Source organism: Micromys minutus (assembly GCF_963924665.1).
Source record: "Micromys minutus genome assembly, chromosome: 7".
Lineage (NCBI taxonomy): Eukaryota > Metazoa > Chordata > Mammalia > Rodentia > Muridae > Micromys > Micromys minutus.
Window position 1 is genome coordinate 57282763 of NC_137976.1, and position 21643 is coordinate 57304405.

The 21643-nt window shown below is 47.7% G+C and overlaps 1 protein-coding gene across 1 annotated transcript in view; it reads right to left on the reverse strand.

Moving 5' to 3' along the window:
* SEMA5B (semaphorin 5B) overlaps positions 1 to 21643 on the reverse strand; it is a 114924-nt gene that overhangs the window by 19829 nt on the left and 73452 nt on the right. Inside the window, exons 2-4 of the mRNA XM_080918786.1 lie at positions 17318 to 17521; positions 12132 to 12231; positions 7805 to 7850 (exon numbers count right to left, since the gene is read on the reverse strand). Of these exons, the coding sequence (XP_080774912.1) occupies positions 7805 to 7850; positions 12132 to 12231; positions 17318 to 17471 (300 nt within the window). The 5' untranslated portion in view covers positions 17472 to 17521. The remainder of the gene's footprint in view (positions 1 to 7804; positions 7851 to 12131; positions 12232 to 17317; positions 17522 to 21643) is intronic.

The following is a 21643-nucleotide window of genomic DNA, read 5'->3' on the forward strand; positions in this document are numbered from 1 at the left end:
AAATTCATGGCTCTATATGACAGTAAGAGAAAGAGGCTGGGGATGCAGCTCACCAGGTAGAAGACTTGCTCAGTATCCACAAAGTCTAGTGAGTTCAAGGCCAAGCTGGGATACATGAGACTGTTTCAACAGATGGGTGAATAGATGGATAGGTGATTAGTTAGATAGATAGATAAATACATAGACAGACAGATAGATAGATACATAGATAGATGAATAGATAGATAGATAGATAGATAGATAGATAGATAGATAGATAGATAGATGAAAATTACTAGGTAATAGCAGAATAATGAAAGAATGTACTACAGTGTCAAGTACATTGATTCAAGTTGAAATCACTTGAGGATTTGACACTTGAGAAAGGACTGTTTGGCTTTACTTTTCCTACACACAGCAAACCATGAAGAATCTTAGAGCAAAGAAGCCCTCTCTGACTAAGGATAGAATGAGAGCTTTCATTACCAGAAATTAGTGGTAGCCAGGACACTAATTAAAATAAATAAGTCATTGGAGTAACGCTTGTCTCCAACTAACTTTTATACACTGCCATATATCTTAGTGCCATCCCTAAAAGTTTGGAGCCTAGTTCAAAGGCCCATTTTTTCTACCATGCCTCCATAAACTTTGTTTGAAAGTATAAAAGCATCTTGTTTTGGGCTCTTATTTAAGATTTATTGCTGTGTAGAGATCTTCAGGTATGTATTAATTATGAAAACATGAGTGGCTCTCTCTGGTTAATCAGCCTTATATTCTTTTGGCTGCAGATGTCAGGGAGTGGAGAGGGCTTGCCTTTCTCTTCTATATTAGCAGATTCTATTCCATTGATTTTCATGCCATGCTAAAAAAATTGAAAGGAGGGAAAACTTGTGTCCAGCTGTCAAGGAACATGGTCCATCCTGACCGGGAACCGTATGGTGCTGCTCATTTCAAGTGGGAGCTTGCTCACATCTGGAAGGGCCCAGAACCAGAGGACAGGCCAGAAGAAGGACAGAGCTATAAACTGAAAGCCTCCCCCAATGATTCATCCTTTTAACAAGACTCACCTCCCAGAGGTCCCACAACCTGCCACAACAGTGCCACTGCCGAAGGAGAAAACATTCTAACCTGAGCCTGGAGGAAACACGTAGCAATCACTTACCTTGCCTTTGGTATCACTGGGTAATGAGATTGCAAAGAGATTTGCTTTGTAGAAGCAATCTAGTCAATATATTGTAACACTACAGACGGGACTGATCTAGGAAGTGGTCATCAATAGCTACAACAAAGACTCTATGTACCCCCTCAGGAAAGGACCCCACACCTCTGCAGTAATCTTGCCAGAGTCCAACTAGATGAAGCTTGTAAGTTTAACAATCAATGTACATGTAACACAGGATGAAACATAAATTAAACCACCCAGATTGTAGCCAGAAGTATTAGGAAACTGCTAGACAAATGACCAGGTTGCTTCAATAGATAAATTATACAAAAAAAGAAAGTGAAGAAATAATGTTTAAAGAGACCTAAAAATATGCTAACAAGGTGCAATGTATTTGGATCCTAACTCAAACAGAATTATTTTGATTTTTTTTCTTTTGACAGTCCTAGGGATAGCTTCACACATACTAGAGAATAATAGCTCTATTGCTGAGCTACGTCCTCAGCCCTATAGTAACATTAGGAAAATGTTAGGTGTTTAGTGATGTAAAGACTTTTTTATATCACTTAAAAAGAATCCTTATTTTATAGAAACGTATCTCTCTTGTTGTTGTTGTTGTGTTGAGATACAATATCAGAGCCCAGGCTAGCCTTGAACTTGAGGCTATCCTGCCTCAGTATGCTGGGATTATGAGTGTAAGCCATCACGCCCAGACTTCTCCCTCTCTCCTTTCTCTCTCCCTCTCTTCCCCCTTTATTTCTTTCGACTTCATTTATTTTTTTATAATGCTGGGATGAAGTTCAGAACCTCGCTGATGCTAGGCAAGGGCTTTCCCACTGTGCTCCATCCCAAGCTCCACGGAGTGAAATCATGGTGACAGGGAAGTGGGACCACAGATGAGTGTCACCCCGAGCTGCTCTTGAGTGTGCTGGCTTCATTGTACCATCTATCCTGCTGTAAGTGTGCTGTTTTACACGATGAGCCAAGCAAAACGTAAAACACGGAGGTGGACTTCTTGGGTGCTTACGGGGTCCCTCTCTCAGGAACCCCATCTCTGTCATACTTTAGAGCTCACTGAGTTTCTCCTGCAAAGATTCCTCTGATCTCTGGCCCCAGGAGTGGGGAGGGGTGAATAAATTTCAACTTGAGTTCTTCGTTCTAGCTTACGCCCAATGAGTGCCCTCCGTCCTTCCTACAGACTCTGAGCTGGGAGATCTCAGCCTTTTTTATTGGGTGATGGAGATAGACGAGGAGACCCGTGTTGCAGCCTCTCCATTCAGAGCATTTTAATTCTTTCTTCTACAATACCCAGCACCTCAAGCCTAAAATTTTTCTGGAGACCCCGCTTGCTTTCCTGGCACACCCCGCTCTGCAAGTTCTTCACCCCTGTTAAGTCAAGACAGTCCTTCTATCCACTCCTGCCTCCCAGAAAGATGGGATTTCTCCACAGGCGTCTTTCTACTCGTTCTCTGCTGTGTGGATGTGTACCTATTACAACTTCCCATGGGCCTCTGCTGGGTCTCTGTAAAGGAGAAAGGCACACACTGTGCTGCCAGAGGCATGGTGAATGCCTTCCACTTGGACTAGCTCCAGAAATTCCTGGGTGATGATCTTGGGTAATGGCATAGCTGTGTGGTTTCTGTGTTATGAGAAAGAGCAGGCAAGCTGTCAGGGTATGAATGGAACCGTCTCTGTGTGGATATAGTGGCCCAACAAACACATCAGAGGTTTTTATAAATGACCACTTAGCATCAGCACCATAAATGACCACTTAGCATCAGCACCATAGATGACCACTTAACATCAGCACCATAGATGACCACTTAACATCAGCACCATAGATGACCACTTAACAACTGAACCATAGATGACCACTTAACATCAGCACCATAGATGACCACTTAACAACAGCATCATAGATGACCACTTAACAACAGCACCATAGATGACCACTTAACAACTGAACCATAGATGACCACTTAACATCAGCACCATAGATGACCACTTAACAACAGCACCATAGATGACCACTTAACAACAGCACCACCATAGATGACCACTTAACATCAGCACCATAGATGATCACTTAACATCAGCACCATAGATGACTGCATAGCATGAGCACAATAGAGGACCATTTGACATCAGCGCTGAGTTTACCACTGAGCAGAGTCTGAACTACCAACAGCTCCAGGCTGCTGGGCTCACGCATGGAGGATGTGAGGTAGGCTAGAAGAGAAATGGGATCATCCCACTGTCTGCTCAGACCCTCTCCAAAAGCCCCATTACATGTTCTGATGTGCATGTATGCTAACATAATCATTTCTGTGCTTACAAGCCTTCAGGAAACTCAAGATCATAACACTCTAGCAATTAGGCCCTGAAACTGTACTGATGATGGTTGTTTATGAGTACCTACTTGCCAAATTCAAACCAGCTTCATGCTGGGCATCCAACCTCAAGCATGGCCAACTACATACCACCTTTTTGAAGATCCCTATGACCACTGGTTGAGTTATGCTGATAACTGTAGCAGCTGAACCAACCTAATTTCCTTCAGTCACCCATCTTCGAAAGCCCTGCCCCAACTACTCCTACAGACACACACACACACACACACACACACACACACACACACTTATACACTCACTCACACACACACTAACTCACACACTCACACTCATACATACTCAAACACTCACTCACACACACACTCATACACTTACACATACACACTCACACATACATACTCACACAGTCGCACACACACAGTCACACACACAGTCACACACACATACTCACACACACACACACTCACACACACCTGCTCCCCTTCTGTAGCATTTCATTTCTCCTTAAGGAACAGTCATTTACACTAACTGTTTAATAGGGCTTAGGTTCTTAGAGGTCTCTTTAATGGACATTGGTTACATAAACTGTTTGCATTTAGATTTCCCTTTAAGCAGATGTCAATTATTTAAAGTATCAATAAAACACTGAGGTTTAAATTGGCTTAAATCACACTCTGGGGCCCAGTAGACGACTTAGTGACCCCTCTCCTGTCAGTGTAATTGTACAGCTTGTCTTCAGCCTTTGGCTGCTGAGGAGCTTGTCATTGTCGACACCTAGGTCGGGAATTAAGGTTCCCAGAAAGGGTGTGGCGTGCCCAATGACGAAGTAGGTACTTATAGCCCAAAGCCAAGAATTTCTACTCAGGCCAGGCAGCTGACCAGAGGCCCAGCTCTGCCACCAGCTTTACTGAGAGGCACTGCATGGTCTGCCCCAACCTCTCACTTCCTTGCTCACCTTTGTGGCCAAACAGTGACTACAATAGTTAACAATGACACAAAATATGTTAAGGTCCCTCTTTGATTCTGCCGGGAGAACACAGCCTGAATTTTAAGGTTAGACCTCTAGTGGGCACGCTGGCTTGGAGTTGGTTTGAGGGCACTTTAGAGAACCCCACTGGAGTTGACCCCTCCCCAACACACACACACACACACACACACACACACACACACACACACACACCAAACATGAGATCTGGTGCCATAGGTGTCTGTCTGTCCTAAGACCACACCAAAACTGAACTGGATGAACCAAACCCCAGGCCCTAGTCATTCGGTAAAGATGCAGGACTTATATCCTGCAGACCAGCTAGTGAGGAGGCTGGGGGATTCAATACCAGCAGGGCAGCACCCCAGATGAGGTTTTCTTGACATCCTACAGAGCCCATCGCAGTCATGTGGGAGCTCTCTAAAACCCCAGTGTCCAGACTGTACCCCAGAGCATTCAGATGAGAATCTTTCAGGCACCAGTGTCCATCAAAGGTTCCCTAGCAGTTCCGGGGCACAATCAAGGAGGTCAATGATCTCAAGACAGCTCCATTTCCATTCTAATGTTTGGGAACCAGTTGTGTATGCCAGAAATCTAGATGCCACACCCCTGTGGTTCAAGCATGACTAACTCTTCTGAGGGTCACCTGTAACTAAAAGTCAGTGTCCCCAGTAATCCTCAGGTTATGTGAGGTCACAGCCCTGTGTGACCCCATTACCTCAAGTTTTCTTCCTGGCTTCTATCCCTCTTCCACTGCCGGCTTCAATCCCATTCATCACTCAGCTGGACAATCATGACTGTCCCCTGACTGCTTCCTCTATGACTTCAGTCCCTGCTCTGGGCCAGGTGACCTAAATGATAAGTCTATTCATGTTACTTCTCTATTTAAAACTCATTCATGGCTCTCTATTGCCTTCCAAATAAGATATGGAGAGCCCCCCCCCCACCCCAGGTCATCAGTGAAGACCCCCCTCTCTCCAAGGGCCTCACCTCTTACCTGCTACCCTTTATTCCACCCCCACCCCCACCAGGGCTGTGTGTTACCTCATTCCTCTTTTCTCCCATTTGCAAACACAGCCTTTGAGCTCCAGCTCAAAGAAAGGCCAACACCTCTCAATGGCTTTGTAGGAGCCTGCTGGGCCTGGGAGGGTTCTTCCTGCCCCCAAGCCACCCCCCTTACCCCTGTACATTTCTCACAGCTCTGCCTTTAGCTACTCTTCAGAGCCAGACACCTTCATTTGCAGAGCACTGAAAACCAAACGAAAAGCAAGACAGGGTGCTCTGGTCAGCCCCCTGGATCAACACTGCCTTACACTTGCTTTGAACCTTTGGGCTGACTCCTCCATGTCCTGATCTGACAGTGTTGGCATTTTGGCTTGTTCTCCTATGGATGCCGATTAGAACTTAGTCTCTGGGTCTGGCAGCTTGGGAGCATGGGCTACTGACTCTGAGAACCTTACATACCTTGCTTAAGCTTGGGCTGCAGGGAACGCCATGTGGTCCCCCTATAGGAAAAGAAATCCTACACCATCTTTTATATGCCTGATCTTCCAGACAAAGAAATGGACCTCCCCTTTAAAGCACAAATGTCAAGCACCGCATTGTAGTAACTCTGCTCATCACTGCGATCATATGCCTGGCAGAAGCAACTTAAGGGGAGAAGGATTTATGTGGCTCTTGATCCATTACCAGAAATACAGTCCATTATGGTGGGAAAGGCATACAGAGTATTCAGAAGGCTGTAGCTATGTCTGAGGCTTCTCACTTCAGGCAACAGAGATGAAACCAGAATCAGGATTTGGGTTTTATCTTTCAAGGCCCAAGTGACCTATATCTCTATACCAGGTAGGTACCATGGCCCAAGGCATTGGCTCTCAACCGGTGTGTTGAGGATTGAACAACCTCTTCATGGGGTTCACTTATCAGATATCCTACATATCAGTTAGTTCAATTAATTCATAACAGTAGCAACATTACAGTCACGAAGTAGCAACCAAAAATAATTTTATGATTGGGGGTCCCCACAACATGAGGAACTATTAAAGGGTCACAGTGTTAGGAAGGCTGAGAACCACTGCTTTAAAGGGCCCATAAGCTCCCAAAGCGGTGTCATCATCGGACATCAATGAGTCCGTGTGAGAAGTTTCACCTTCAACCCATAGTATGTATATATATATATATATATATATATGCCTAGAGGGGGTATCCACAACATGTTTATCAGCATTGGAAGAGCAGGTTGGCTTGGGAAAAGTATACATTTGTGGACTCGTGGTATTTCCTTTCAACCTCCCCTGGTTCCTCTGACCCCCCCTTTTTAACGGGCACACCCTTCATGCCCTTAGAGATTTCCTCTGGTATCCAGCCAAGGTATAATAGTCACTGAGGGTGCAGGCCGGGTTGGGTGCAAGGAGACCAGAAAGTCAAAGCAACTTATCAAGGCTGTCTCACCTTCCCTAACTGCTTGCTGCTGCAAAATCCCACGCTACACAGCCCAGCACATGATTAACGCCCACGCTCTAACAGAATTCTTCGGATTCATCATCATCTTTCCCTGGATTCAAAGTCTCTGCTTTCTTAATACCCTCGAGCTCCCAGACCAGTGCTGGTATTCATTAAGTGCCCAAGGGATGCTGGATCGTTAAGACAGCTCCCAGACAGGGGCGAGGGAAGCTTGCCCCTCATTGAAGAAGAATGGCTGCCCTTTCTCTATAATGTTTGGCCTCAGCAGAGATAGTTTGGCATCTGTTTCTCAATCTGGGATAACTGTTCTGGATCAAGGAGTCCCATTAAACAGCCTCTCGGAGCACTTAGGGAATTATGCCTGGGGAGCCTCTCTTGGCAGCAGATAATAAATCAATCACAGCTCGATGAGAATGCCAAGATAGACCAGGAATTCTCAGGCCAAGCAAAGGAAAGAGCCAGAGACATCATTTCCCTCGGGGCCAAACTCTGGAACTCTCCTGTGGACTTTGGCTTTGTGCTTAGGGTGACTCACTGGCCCCATTTTTAGCCCTGAAAGCTCTGAATCCTGGCAAAGCCCTCAGTCCCAGCCAACAGGGATGAGGGCATTCCAGCCCAGAACCTCTTCTTTCCTTGCCACCTTCTCTGCACAATGCAAGAGACCCCTATGAGTCTCCCAGTGTAAGGGGTCTGCACCCCACTTCCACATGTCCTTCCGGTGGTGGCTTTGATCGCAGGTTTTAGTACCATGACCGGGAAAAGAACAGAAGCTCTGGCAGTTGACCCCAGGGCATGACTTGCTACATGCACCGCTCAGCTTCCAAACGCAGGAAAAGTACAGGAAAGGAAGAAAACCAAGCCTACCTGAAGGAGGGAAACATTGGCAAGGCTGAGTCTGAAGAGGTAGTTCCTGTGAAAACAGAGCAAAAACCACAAGTCAGTCTGACTCTGTAGGTAGGACCCTGGAAGGCAACCAGGCTAGGATTCACTGAGTGCCAGGAACATGTCCTCTGAAGGACTTCAGGGTGAACCAAGCCCAAAGAGCTTCACCTCTGTTAGTTCACTGAACCTTCCCCCAGCCTGGTGGTCGGTAGTCACCATGGGTTGGGTCAGGATGGATGCAAGAAGACCAGAAGGTCAAACTAGCTTACCAAAGAGGTCTAGCCTTCTCTAACTGCTTGCTGCTGTACACTTGGCCACCATCAAGACCACACTGGTAGGACTGTTGGGTGCAGACCACTCTTACACAGAGGGTCATATTTGGGCTGTATCCATTTTACAGGAGGCATGTTGTACCCAAGTCACAGAGGTAGTAAGCCAGAGATGGGGTTAACCTGCAGACTTCATATCTGCTTGTGGCTGATCCAGGAAGCACAGGAAGGAACTACTAAAATCCACTGTTAAGTAAAACTAAAAGGGTGTCACTGTTTTGGACTAAGTTCTCATAATAGGCCCCAATGGACCAGACTACAGGATCAAAATGGAGTCACCTATGCTTTCGGCGAATGCTTATCATTAAGGCAAAACTGACCGTCAGAGAAACATTCCATGTCTCAGCTGCCATGATAGTGAAGTGCTCTCTGCTTACACAGTGAAAGTCGTGTGAGGTCCCTACGGCTGGTCTTATATTTTCTCTCTCCCTGTGTCCAATTTACAGGGAAGGCAACTTTGAAGTGGCTGGTCTGCATTGTGCTGTTTCCACTATTAACCCCTTCCCTTCTCTGTCTAGAAAGCCAACCACCAGATTCTAGGATCAAGACAAAAATCAGTTAACATCTGCAAACTAACTGGCTTTGTTTCGTCTGTGAGCTCACCTTTCCTAACCATGGGCTTGTTTCTGTCCAGTTGAAAATGCAAGGCAGGGACACAGGGATGCAGATGGGCCTCCCACATAAACCCTGGGGTCCTGTGTGCAGCCTCATCTCTAGCCAGTGACTCTGAGTTTGCCTTTTTTACAGCCCCTCCCTGAACCAATGTCTCCCCAGCACAGCCAGCACAACCTCTACAGGACTTTCATGTAACAGCCGTTGGCTCACAAGCCTTAATTGTGGTGGAGGCGGCGGTGGTGGAGGTGGTTGGTGGTGGTGATGATGGTGGTGAAACACCATCGGACACTCATCGAGAGTTTAGCATCACCACTAATCCTACTGTGCTTAAACTCTGTAGCCAGATGGCCAAGACCTAGAACAAGAGGTGGTAGACCCACTTGGTCAGAGTGTAGCAGGACAGAGCTCAGGTTCAGAGAATAGATTGTATTTGAGAGAGATAGGATTCCCAGCTTCACCGTCTGCTGGGGCTTAGCAGGCCTCAGTGTTTATGTCTGTAAAATGGAAAACAAGATCATGCCTGGCTTCTTCATGGTCCTCGGAGACACAGTTAAAGGCTTTATTAATGGCAAGCAGATGTAGCTTGGGTTTTCCAAAGAATCCTCTGTGTCTCTTCCATCTGCCTTTGGCTATCTCTCTCCAGGTTCCTGGACTTTTCAGGAATGATTAATCTAGGAAGTTCTGGCCACCTCAGCTCTGCTGAGGAGAAATGAGGAGAGTCTGGGCCAGAGAGAGAAGGAGGGGCCCTGCTGAAGGAAGCCCGGGATGGGAACGGGACACTTTAAGCTGGGAGATTCCTCTCCATGATTTGGCTGCCGGCCCAGGAGAAGCTGAGTGTAGGGCGGGGTGGCCTTGATCATAACCTTGGCTGTAAGCCTCTGCTGCCCCTCCCCAGACCCCTCTCCAGATCCTTGGCAGAGCTTCCTGGCCTCCATACTCCTGGCCCAGGGACAGATGGACTCCAGCTTGTGGCTCTGCTCCAGCTGCGTGCTCAGGTAACATAGGCATCTGCTCACAGCTTTAACAAATTAAGGGAAACAACACATCGCTCGGTTCATCTTTATCCCGTCGAAAATCATTCATAACATCTCAGTAGGCTCTTAGGGGAACTGAGAGTGGGAAATCTCAGCATCCCGCCCAGCTCCTGGTCCCACAGGAGATAAGGCAGTCTATGAGTGGATAAAAACATTTCCCAGTCTGAACTCCAGAGGTCCAGGGGTGTCAGGGAGAGTGGAAAAGAAGAACCAGACAGAGAAGAAAGAAAAGTGCTCAGAAAAAAAAAAATCAAGGGTGGGCTGTCAAAAAAGGCCCAAGATTCAGGACCAGAAGGAACTGATCCAGGAGAGAATGTGTTCTCCTCCGTGTGAAGGCAGAGCTGCAGAAAGAAGACATAACCACCCTTTTCATGGGAGACCCAAAGTGGATCTGGTGAGGCAGTGTGGCCTCAGGCAGGTGGCAACCTCTCTGCTGCTGTTTCACCTGTATGAGAGTGATCAGAACCAGCCCCGGGCCTGACTACGAGGCCTGGACCATTCTGTGTGTGCGTGGCTTACTGCACATACCGAATTATCTGTTGTGTGACGTACGACTCGTGTCATCTAACTTATGACACCGAGGCCACATAATGCAGGTGGCGGTCATGTTTTCTTGAATTTCAGAGCACAGTCTTGGGTTGCTACTCTTTGTGTATAAAAGGTATATTTCTGGGTTTGTTTGGTTTTAGTAATTCTTTACACTTAAACTTTGTGTGTGTGTGTGTGTGTGTGTGTGAGAGAGAGAGAGAGAGAGAGAGAGAGAGAGAGAGAGAGAGAGTATATATGTATGTGTATGTGAACATGTTAGTGCCATGGCATGCATGTAGCTCCTGGAGATTGAACCCAGACAGTCAGGTTTGGCAGAAAACTCCTTTACTTGCTGAGCCATCTCATTAGCTCTATCTGTTTGCTTTTCTTTTTCTTTTCTTTCTTTTTTTTGAAGAGAAGAAAAATTGGAGAGAAGAAAACTATGTAGCCGGGATTGTCTTGAACTCAAAGTGATTCTTCTGCCTCAGCCTCCCGAATGCTAAGATTACAGACTATGCGTGACAATGCCCCTGGCAGGTCCCGGGAGCAGGGGATGTGAGATCTCTCTGTATTCTTCTCTCGGCTGTGTGTGAGTGAGGGGCCTCCTCAAAATACAACGCAAAACAAGCATTTGCTTTACTGAGAAAGAAAGCCCATAGTCGGATCTGTCTGCTTGTGTGCAGATCGTCTCTCAGAGAGCACCAGGAGCACCTGGCTTGTGAGGGCGTGGCCTTCGCCCTCACTGAATATTCTTTGGTAACTGGCATGTCACACTGTACCCCGTGCAATGCTGCTATAGAACAATTACTTCACTCAAAACGATTTTAAATGCTTTCTACTCTAGTATCCCAGGGAGGGTGGCCATAGAAGAGGGAAGTTTATCCAGCTCAGTTGGATGCAGACCAGAGCTTTGTGGGTGGCTCACCTCCTTCTCCTACAGCAAAGAAGAGGGGGAGAACCAAAGGGCAGGAGTGGCCAGCTACACGGTGTCACCTAGAAGTATCCTTCCCACCCACACAAGCTGATTCAGACCCTCGCGTACTCAGTGATCAGGAGGCCCAAGTTCTAGTCCAGACCTTGCATCTTCTTGCTGTGTGTGTTGGGTAGGACTGTTCTCAAGTTTGGGTACCAAGACACAAGACACAAGAGGCCTTGTTGAAGCAAGGTTAGGCCGGTTCCTAGAGTTTCTTACCCAAGGGGCTCAAGCATCACTTTTCAGCAGGTTCCCAGGAGCTCTGGGGGATGCTGGCCCAGGGACCCCTTGCCTTATCTCTAAGCTCCTTGCTTCCAAAACTGTCAATGAATGATTCATGAGACTTAGCTCCTCCCACTCCACCTGGAAGTTTGGAAGAATAGGCCTTCCCAGAAAGGTTTAGCTTCTGAATCCTGATCTGGACAGTGGGGACAAAGGTGGGTAGGCTACAGAGAACGAGGCCCTTTATAAAAGGACATACGGCCTACGGCAGCATCCTTGGTGCAGGTAGGCAGCTGGCCAGCAGGGGGCGCCTGGGCACCTCTAACTGGGCCGGTCCTGGCATCAGGTCAGAGAGGGCAGAAGGTGGAAGATGCTCTTGATACGCTAACAATATTTCGATGAATGGATCTAGCTGAGATTCTGTGGTCTGGGGTCATCCCCTTTCCCCAACTCCCACAAGTTCCCTACTTGATGGACAGTCAGTACAGACAGGGCCCGGCCCAGAGGACAGGGTCAGGAGACTCATCCCAACAGTATCCCTTCTGCCCAACTCCAAGTACCCCCACGCCCCCAGTTCTCTCCCTCTACTCTCTTGTTACTCCAATTACCTGGCTCCCACGATGAGCTGGTTCCTGGAGGGATCAAGAGCAAGCTGGGAGAAATCACGGACTCCGGGGTAGGTGAAGTTAGAGACCCACGGCTTCAGATCTGGCAGAGACGGAGACACTTGTGTTAACTGTTGGACCATGCTTCTGGTTTCAGCTGCACCACACCAGAGACCACACCCAGCTGAAGCCCCCAGGAGACCTGGGCTCTACCTGGCCACCTCTGTGAGCAGCCAGCCTTCTGACCTCAGGGAACTACAGTACTCTGTTTTGAGAGGACTCTGCCTTGCACGAAGGAAAGCCTATGCTCGCCCGTGATTTATTTGTTCCTGCAGGGACTCTAAGCAGCCACCTCAGCACACAACTCTTTGCTCTCCCTCAGGCTCCAGGAGCTGCTTTCTCCCCAGACCTCACCCTGACTGAAGCCATTGTCCTTTTCCTAACGACTGCGGCTGGCAGCCTCCCATCCTAACTGGCTTGTCTCCCATAGCTGTGGGTTTACGTCCCACAAGGCAACCGGAGTGATAGTTCTGGAACTCACGTGGAGCGACACCAGTCTCAGGTTTAGATTTCTTCCCAGCAACCCCCAGGGTGCTTCAACTCTCGTGACCTTTGGGTTCTGGTCCCACTGACCTCCCCAGCTAATCACCTGGCGTGCATTATTTATTTATTTATTTATTTAATGACAAGTTGAAATTTGTCTAAACTCTTCACCTTGGATAGAGAGTTCTCTAGAATGTTTCATACTCTCTGGGGTGGTTTGTATGCGCTTGGCCCAGGGAGTAGCCCAGGAGGTGTGGTCTTGTCAGAGTAGATCTGTCACTGTGATCGTGGGCTTAAGACCCTCATCCTAGCTGCCTGGAAGTCAGTGTTCTGCTAGCAGCCTTTAGATGAATATGTAGAACTCTCAGATCCTCCTACACCATGCTTGCCCGGATGCTGCCATGCTTCTGCCTTGATACTGGACTGAACCTCTGAACCTGTAAGCCAGCCCCAATGTTGTCCTCATAAGAGTTGCCTTGGCCAGTGTCTGTTCACAACAGTAAAACCCTAACTAAGACACTTCCCAATTCCGTTCCATAGAGCCCACAAATTTTTGTACCCTGTGATCCATCCCCACTCCCATCTCTTCCAAGACTTGCAGACTCCACCCAGCAGGGTTGAAGAGGTCCTACAGACTTCCTCTACCTAATATCATTAATCCACTGTGTGTGGTGGTTAGAACTGGGTCTAGGTAAGGTCCCAGGCACAAAATATTGCAGTGTTTGAATATGTGAATGACAACCCTCAGCTCCTCTCCTAGGAGGATGAACAGGCTCACGAATAAGATTCCACGGGAGTGGGAGGGGCAGAAGTTGGGTGGTCTGTGTCTACCTCTATCTTTGAGAAAGTACTTCCTAGTCAAAGACAAAGCCTTTTATGGGGATGGGGCGAGCAAAGAACAGACCTCATGGTCTGGTGATGGTCTCATTGAGACCCACTTCTGTTAGGCTGATTCACAGCACCTGAACTTCTCTCTTCTAGTGAGGAGCCTAGAGGCTGAGGATTTTCAGTCTGACCGGGAAGCCTCGTGATTTCTATCCACTGTGAGCAATTGCCACACAAGGTTCAGATCAGCATATGTGGTGTGTGTGTGTGTGTGTGTGTGTGTGTGTGTGTGTGTAGTCCAAGGGATATAAATCATTGCTCATTATCCCTCTTCTACAGAGTAAAAGCCGCCCTTCATTTCTGCACGACAGGCAAACACTTAATCACTCCCAGGAGAAACGGGAGGTTTTGCAAGTTGGATGTTTTTCAGAAAGCTGTGATATGAATGATAAAATAAATAAGTGAATAAATAAAGGCAAAATTTTGCAGCAACGTGATGCAAAATCCTTAGGCCCCAGCAGGTGGCTATAGGTTGGCAAGAAATAACATCACAGCCTCAATAACATCAGAGCAGGGTAAGGATTCATGTCTGAAGTCCAGTGCACTAGTTTTCAGCTGACCGTGAGCCACAGGAAATTGTAGTAGAGATTAAATGGAGTGCTCACCTCCTCCAGGAAGACCTCCTTGATTAGAGTATCTCCACATCCTCTCCACCTCCCTGTTTGATTCCTGTTGTAGTTTACCTTCACTCTGCATGGGTTGTGTGGGCCTGTTCTGACCAGACGGTCCCCAACAGAAGCGAACAGGTTGCCCTTTAACCCGAATGTGGTCAGGGGCATTTTAGGTAAGGGCAGCAGGATAGGAAGGAGTCAGTATGACTGGCCTGTTGCAGATACTGTCTGAGAACTTAGCTCAGTCTTCATCTAGGTCTGCTCTCAGTGGGAAAGGAGAGGAGGGAACACCGTCTGGAGGTGAAGGTGGGTGGGGGTCTCTTTCAGTTGCTGCCCCTCTCCCCCAGCCCTGAAGGAACTCACACAGTCAAGTGGAGGGGACATGGCTGGGCGCAGTGCCGCGATCCTGGGGAGGCCTTGGGAAGAGAGCCAGCCTCCTCTTATTAAACAGGCAGAGGGGACCAGAGGGAAAGCTGCCTTTAAAACACCAAGCACGTTCTGAGCTCCGTGTGCAGCAGAGGCTTTGGACGGCGACTTAAAGAGAAAAATGACATTCTCCATGACGCGCCTGTGATTTTAATTATAGTCGATTCAATTACCCACTTTGTGGATTTACCACCACCAGTGTTAACTCCAGGCCGGCTTCTCCCTGCCACCTAGAAAGGGCATGCTGTGGCAAACAGTAACACACAGGCCAAAGAGAGACCCAGGTGGGCCTCCTCAGAAGAAACCCGCAGGAGGAAACTGAGTCTTATAAAACAAAAAGCTGCCAGTCTGTTTCAGCCTCTGCTCCGACGCTTGTGAATGCTCGAGGGTTATTCAGACGCAGGGTGGGAGGCCCGTGGATCACTCAGATGAGCAGCACAAGGTCTGGGGGGCTTGGAAGTGGTTGGTGCTGGGCTGGATTAGTGCGGCTTCCCTGGAACAGCTCTTTACCCACGGGACCTACTATGCTTAGCAGACTACCGATGAGAGGAGACCCGGGAAGCGGAGCTGATATGGGCTCAGCTGGGCTGCTGGAACAGAGGCACCGACTTTGAGGAATAACAGGAAATATCCAGGTACCCAAAGGAAACACGTGTTTGCTTCCGTGACCCCACAGCAACTGTTCTGTGTCCAGCACCAAGCAGGGCCATTAAAATGTGGTTAACCACCTGTGCATGAGTCCCTGGCCCTGGTCCCCAGGAAAACGTACATACGAATGCATGCAAACATGTACATACACACACACACACACACACACACACACACACACACACACATACATGCACACACTTGTACACATACACATGCCTTCTCTCTGTCCCTCTCCCTCTCATCAATACTTTTGTGAATGAAGATAATGACCCAGAGCTGTGAGGACGAGGATGATGACAGAGTCTCTCGTTCTGCATGATGATGGGATAAACAGTCAAGTGCATTCAATTCACCCCTGGTGATTAAAACTGCCCTCTGGCCACCCAGGACCTCAGAACCTAACTCCACATTTCCTATCTCTCCCACCCCTTTCAGCCCAGCGCTCCACACAGAACAGCCTGACAAGGGGTGGGGGAAAGACAGGCTTCCTTTGAGTCAACTGGACCCTTTGCACCCAGCCAAAGCCCCTGGGAAGAAATGGTCCATTAAGAGTTGTCACAGGCGTCTCCTGCATGCCAGAGCCCTAGGTACCATGTCCTTTCAGTCCACGCAACCTCACTCAGTGTCTTCTGAGCCATGGGGAAGCATCAGAAGTCTGAGCGTGTACAGGCGTTTTGTACACTGAAGACATTGCTAATTTACTATAATCCACTTAAGCCTTCAAAGCCAGGATTCCAGCTCAAACAAGTCAGCGTGGAGAAGACAGCTGGAAGCTCTCTTCTCAGAGAAGAGAACCAGCCCACAGCTGGAGACCTGTACATCCAGCATGCTCGCAGCCTCTCCTCCCATCAGCCTCCATCTCCCAAGCCCCACCCTACCCCTTAGTGACTGGTTTTTCTACTGATGTCTCCATATTGCTTCCTCCACAGGGCAGGATAGGTCTTTCAAGGCAGAGCATGTGATGGCTCTTTGATGCTAAGTCACATCAGGGGAGTGACCTTAAGGCCTGGCTTGGACAAGACTCTTCAGCACCCATGACTGGGTTTTCCTGCCCACCCTCCCACACGGGGTTAGTTTAAGGAGAGATCAACTGTTGGTCAGTATTAAGAACGAGGGGACCAGTGGTTAGTGCACTCCTTTATTCCCAGAACTCAGGAGGCAGAGGCAGGCAGATCTCTGTGAATTTGAGCCCAGCTTATTTTTCAGAGTGGGTTCTAAGACAGCCAGGGCTACACAGAGAAACCTTATCTAAAAACAAAGCAAAGCAAAACAGAACTGCAACAACAAAACCAAACCAGGGGACGCTGGGATTTCGTTTGCAAATTTCAGTGTGAACTGCCACTATAGGTGGCTCCCCGAGTATGAATGTGATCAAGGACACTCTGATGGGGTAACAGGTCACGGGAGAGCATCCAGGCCTCTATAGGATTTGGGTTTTTATTTATTTCATTTGGTTATCATCAAATGGCTGTCCTAAATTTAGAAATTGTGAGGAACTCACAGACCCCCTGGAATACATCCAGTGATGTGCACATCCAAGACTGGGAAATCCTTGAACAAGACACTCCCACACTCTCCCTCGACAAGCAAGAGTTATGAGTCATCCAGGGCCGCTTCTGCTGGGGGTTCCCAGGACTCCAAAAACAGGCATCCCTGCCTTCAGCTTAGAGCAAGAAGGATGCTCTCCAGCTCTTTCTCAGACTCTTCCTTGGGAGTGAGTCATCGCTCTCCTGCACCCAGAAAAGTCAAAAGAAGGAGCCTGTGGATTGAGAACCCCCCAGAGCTGAGACCACCTTAATCTGAGTCACCCCCACCAGGACATCCATAACTTCACAGACCATCCAAAGATCCCACAGACAGACAATAACTGCTCTGTGATGGGTGTGGGTGTAGGGCTTGAGTAAATTTACCTACATCTGGAGAAATCAGATTCCCGGTCCACTGCTGCCTAGTCTTCAAACCACTACCAGAAGAGTCTCAGGACCTACAGGAAGGGCTTCAGACAACCCAGGAGGCCCTCCCAAGGTCTGACCCACATCCTTCAGGACTACAGGGGCTAGGGGTACCTCTTACCTTCAAAGGCCACGATGGGGTGCTCCCTCCTGGTGCACAGCTGCTGCTCACTGTTGGACTCACTGGCGATGTCCTGGGAGCTGGAGAGATGGGACACCAGCAGGGTGAGGCTGGGAAGCAACAGCGAGAGAGCCAGGGGTCCTGGGACTACCATGGTGGGCCCCTCTGCCGTCCCAGCTCCTGGAGGCAGGCCAGGGGGAAGACCTGCAGAATAAAAGTTAATCTCACCAAAATGCTCCCCCAATGCCTGATTCTGTGTCCTCAAGACTGTCAATGGCCCCACGGGGTTTTATTTTTAAAATGAATTTATAATGTATTTGTGTTACTCTGTCCTCAGAATGCAAAGTTATAGATCAAATCTTGAAAGCTAATTTCCCTTGTAATGGTGTTCTGGACAAAATTGACAAATTATAGAGTCTTTTCTACTATGATTCCAAATGCTTTAAAATTAGCTTTAATGATAAAGGTGGGATCCATTTAATAAATGGAACTGGGGCAGTGGGCAGTCATGTGTAGAAAGAGAAGCCCAGGCTCAAGTCCGAGTTGGACCTCACATTTTATGCCAGGAAAGTTTCAAATTGAATTCAAGATTTGAATGTTAAGGGTAAAGTCCTGAAAACACCAGAAGGAAATTTGATCAGAATCCTTCTGACCTTCGAGGGGAAAACTATAACAAACCCCAGGCATCATCAAAGGAAGTCTTGACAGTTTTGACGTCACTGAGTGAAAACGTAAACCCCTTGTAACTAATAACAGTATCAAAAGGCCAGTGACAATAGACAGTCAGGCTGGTGCACATCTGCAATCCCAAGGGGCTACAGCAGGAGGATTGAAGATGAGTGGCTAGCCTGGGCTACATAGTGAAACCTTCTCTTTTAAAGGGTGCTTGAACACCTGCCATGGATCCCGAGACCCACACTAAAAAGCTGAGGATTTATATTCCACTCACTGGGGAGGAGAGACAGGCAGATGCCTGGCTAGCCAACATAATCGATGTGGAAGCTTCTGGGCCAAATGAAACACTGAGAAGACAAGGTGAATAGATCCTTAGAAAGGACATGAAGGTCAACCTTGGCCTTCTACATACATATGTGAACATACATGTTCATGCACACACATGAATATACACAGGGCAAATGACAAACCTGAGGACAAATATAACAAAGGGGCTAATATATGCTAAAGATGCAAAGCACTCCTAGGAGCCAAGAAGATGACCAACAATTCAATATTAAAACAAACAAACAAACAAACAAGCAAACAAAACAAAAACAAAAACAAAAAAAAACCATGGGTAACCAATATAAGAGCAAACAAGGCTTAAAATCTAAACGACTTTCTCACACCCTCATAGCAATACAGACTAACAGTTAGTCTGGCCTAACACTTCTCCCCCAGTCAGCGGAGCTCCACTCAGACAGCTCCCCCCTTGTTATGAGGCCATGAAGAAGCGATGTTCCTGTTTTGTTCCATTGGGTGTGTCAAGTGGCACAATCCTTCTAGAGGCAAACCTCTTTAACTCTAGAAAGAATGTCTCCATACAGGCTGGTTTTCTGTGTCAAGTTGACACAAGCTGGATTCATCAGGGAGGAAGGATCCTCGGCTGAGGAAGTGCCTCCATGAGATCCAACTTTAAAGAGTTTTCTCAATTAGTGATCATTGTGGAAGGCTCAGCCCATTGGGGGTAGGGTCACCCCTCAACTGGTGGCCTTGGATTCTATAAAAAAAACAGGCAGAGCAAACCTGGGGAGCAAGTCAGTAAGCAGCCTTCCTCTCTGCCTTTGCCTCAGCTCCTGCCTCCAGGATTCTGCCCCATTTGAGACCCTATCCTGACTTCCTTCATGATGAACAGTGAAAGTGGAAACAGAATAAATTTTTTTTCTCCCCAACTTGCTTCTTGGTCCTGGTGTATTATCACAGCAATAAAACCTAACTAGGGCGCCCCTTGACCTACTAATACAGGAGTGGTCCACAATTAGTCTCATATGGGCCAGCATTGCGTCTCATACACCAACAACTCTGTGCAGACATTTGAAAGTCAGTGTTTAAAATCCCAAATGGTAATCGGAGTGATTTTTATGGACACTGACTCTAATAAATCAAACGTCTGACTGGTAGTGTGGCTCAGTGGTAATTTTTGCACTCACATGCAAGGCTCTGAGCTCCAACATCAGCACCATAAAACAAAGAGGAAAGATAAAGACATTTAGGCTTCTATTTTGCCTGTCTCTTTTAAATTCATTCCTGTAGTAATTTACTGTCATTGAATTGTAGGTAAGCATCCATCTGCAACAGATTGTAAATTGAGAAGTCAAACCTACTTTTTCAAAGCTAGGGAACAAAAATAGAGCTCGGAGGCATCTGTCTGTGCACAAAGTGACCTGTGTACAATCTGTGGCATTCGGAGAAACCAGAGGACCAAACAAACAAACAAACAAAACAAAAGAACCAGCAAAACAACAACAACAAAAAGAACAATCGAATAGCTAGAAACAGGAGCTGGGGGTGTGTCTGCTGTGGACTACTATAAAGCCATAGAAAAGAATGACCATCTCCGGCTGGAGAGATGGCTCAGTAGTTAAGAGCACCGACTGCTCTTCTAGAGGTTCTGAGTTCAATTCCTAGCAATGTTCTTATATATAATAAATAAATAAATAAATAAATAAGTCTTTAAAAAACACAAATCACAAAGAAAAAAAAAACAAAGAGAATGACCATCTCTTCTGTGAAATGAAAGGTTGGATTAAGCTGGAATGCTGACCAGGAAGGCAGTGAGTGGGTCATGATACTTCCCCTGGGCAAAACCTGCACCTCTCAATTGAGGGATCCCAAAGGTAACTCTGTCAGGACAGGTGGGAGTCAGAGGACAGAGATTCTTGGGGTTACTTCCGCCCTGAAACCTTTATTCCTAGCCCAAGTAGTATGATGTTCTTTATGCCTATCTGCAGACACAGATGAATAGAATGCATCATGGCTGAACAACTGCGAGGCTGGAGGGACACAGCACATTGACAGACCCAGGAGGCCCCTGATCTCACAGTTCCTTCCATACCCTGGGAAGAACTGGTTCTCCTAGCCCTTCTCCATCCCTCACCCTTGGGCACACACAGAGGCATCTTCTTAGCTCAGGAGAGACCCGAGGAGGGAGGATGTTCTCCATCTTCTTGAAGTTTCATGGCATTCCCTCCAACCCTGAAACTAGCCAGGCTTCCTGCTGTGTGCAGCTCAGTGAGGTCCTACCACCAATGCCTGATATATTCCTTTCCTGACACTGGTTCCCAGCCCTTCCAACAGGCCACCGAGGCTGGGAATGGTCATCAAGGTGTAGGGCTCACTCTCGGGAAGCAAAAAAACGGGAGCAAAATATCAGGCTGTGTGACCGGGGACAGAGAGAGAGAGAGAGAGAGAGAGAGAGAGAGAGAGAGAGAGAGAGAGAGAGAGAGAGAGAGAGAGAGAGAGTGAGTCTTAACCCCACTCTGCCTTAGTTTCCCCAAATTGGGAGTGACAATGACAATATCAATGTTACCAGCAATTGTGAGAAGTCACATGTCAGTATTTTTCAAAGACTTTTTCTGGAACAGAGCCAACAGTGAGCCGTCAACCAGGATAATGAGATGCTCTAGTGTCTGGAGGAATCAGGCGGGCACCGGAGAGCCTCTTTTTCCCTCCGACACTGTGATGATACCTTTGGCTGGTACATCTAAATCGACTCCCTCCTCCTCTCTACCACACTGTCTCCATGTAGCAAGCCCTGCAGGGGTTCCATCCAGGGCCTCCCTTTCCTTCCTCTGGGTGGGTCTGGCTAAGGTGCCAAAGGAGAAACAGTGGGTGTCCCTGTAGCCTCCCTCCCCTCCTTCACACCTACTTCTGCAACCCGCCATGTTCCTCTGCCTTGGAGTTTCTTAACCACAGCTGTGTCCTCCCTTTAGAACCAAGCGGCACTCTGCCTTGGTACTGGTTGCAAGCACGGTGATCCCCCTCCCCCGCTCCCTAAGCCTCCACCCACACCTCTGCAAAGTCACTTTACTAAGATGCCATCAGGGGGGGGTCTGACTACTTAGGGATGCCCAGGACACAGCTCACATGCACTTTCTTCCATCAGCCTGTAAAACTAAGGAAGCATGACCAGGCCTCTAGTGGTTTGAATAGGTTTGGCCCCTATCCACTAGTGTGCTGGGATACTAGGCTCACAGAGAGGCCCCATGTTCAAGCTCTAACCAGTGCAGAAGGCAGAGTCTCCTCCTCCTGCCTGTGGATCAAGAGATAGAACTCTCAGCTCCTTCTCCAGCACCATCTCTGCCTGCAGGCTGCCATGCTTCCGCCATG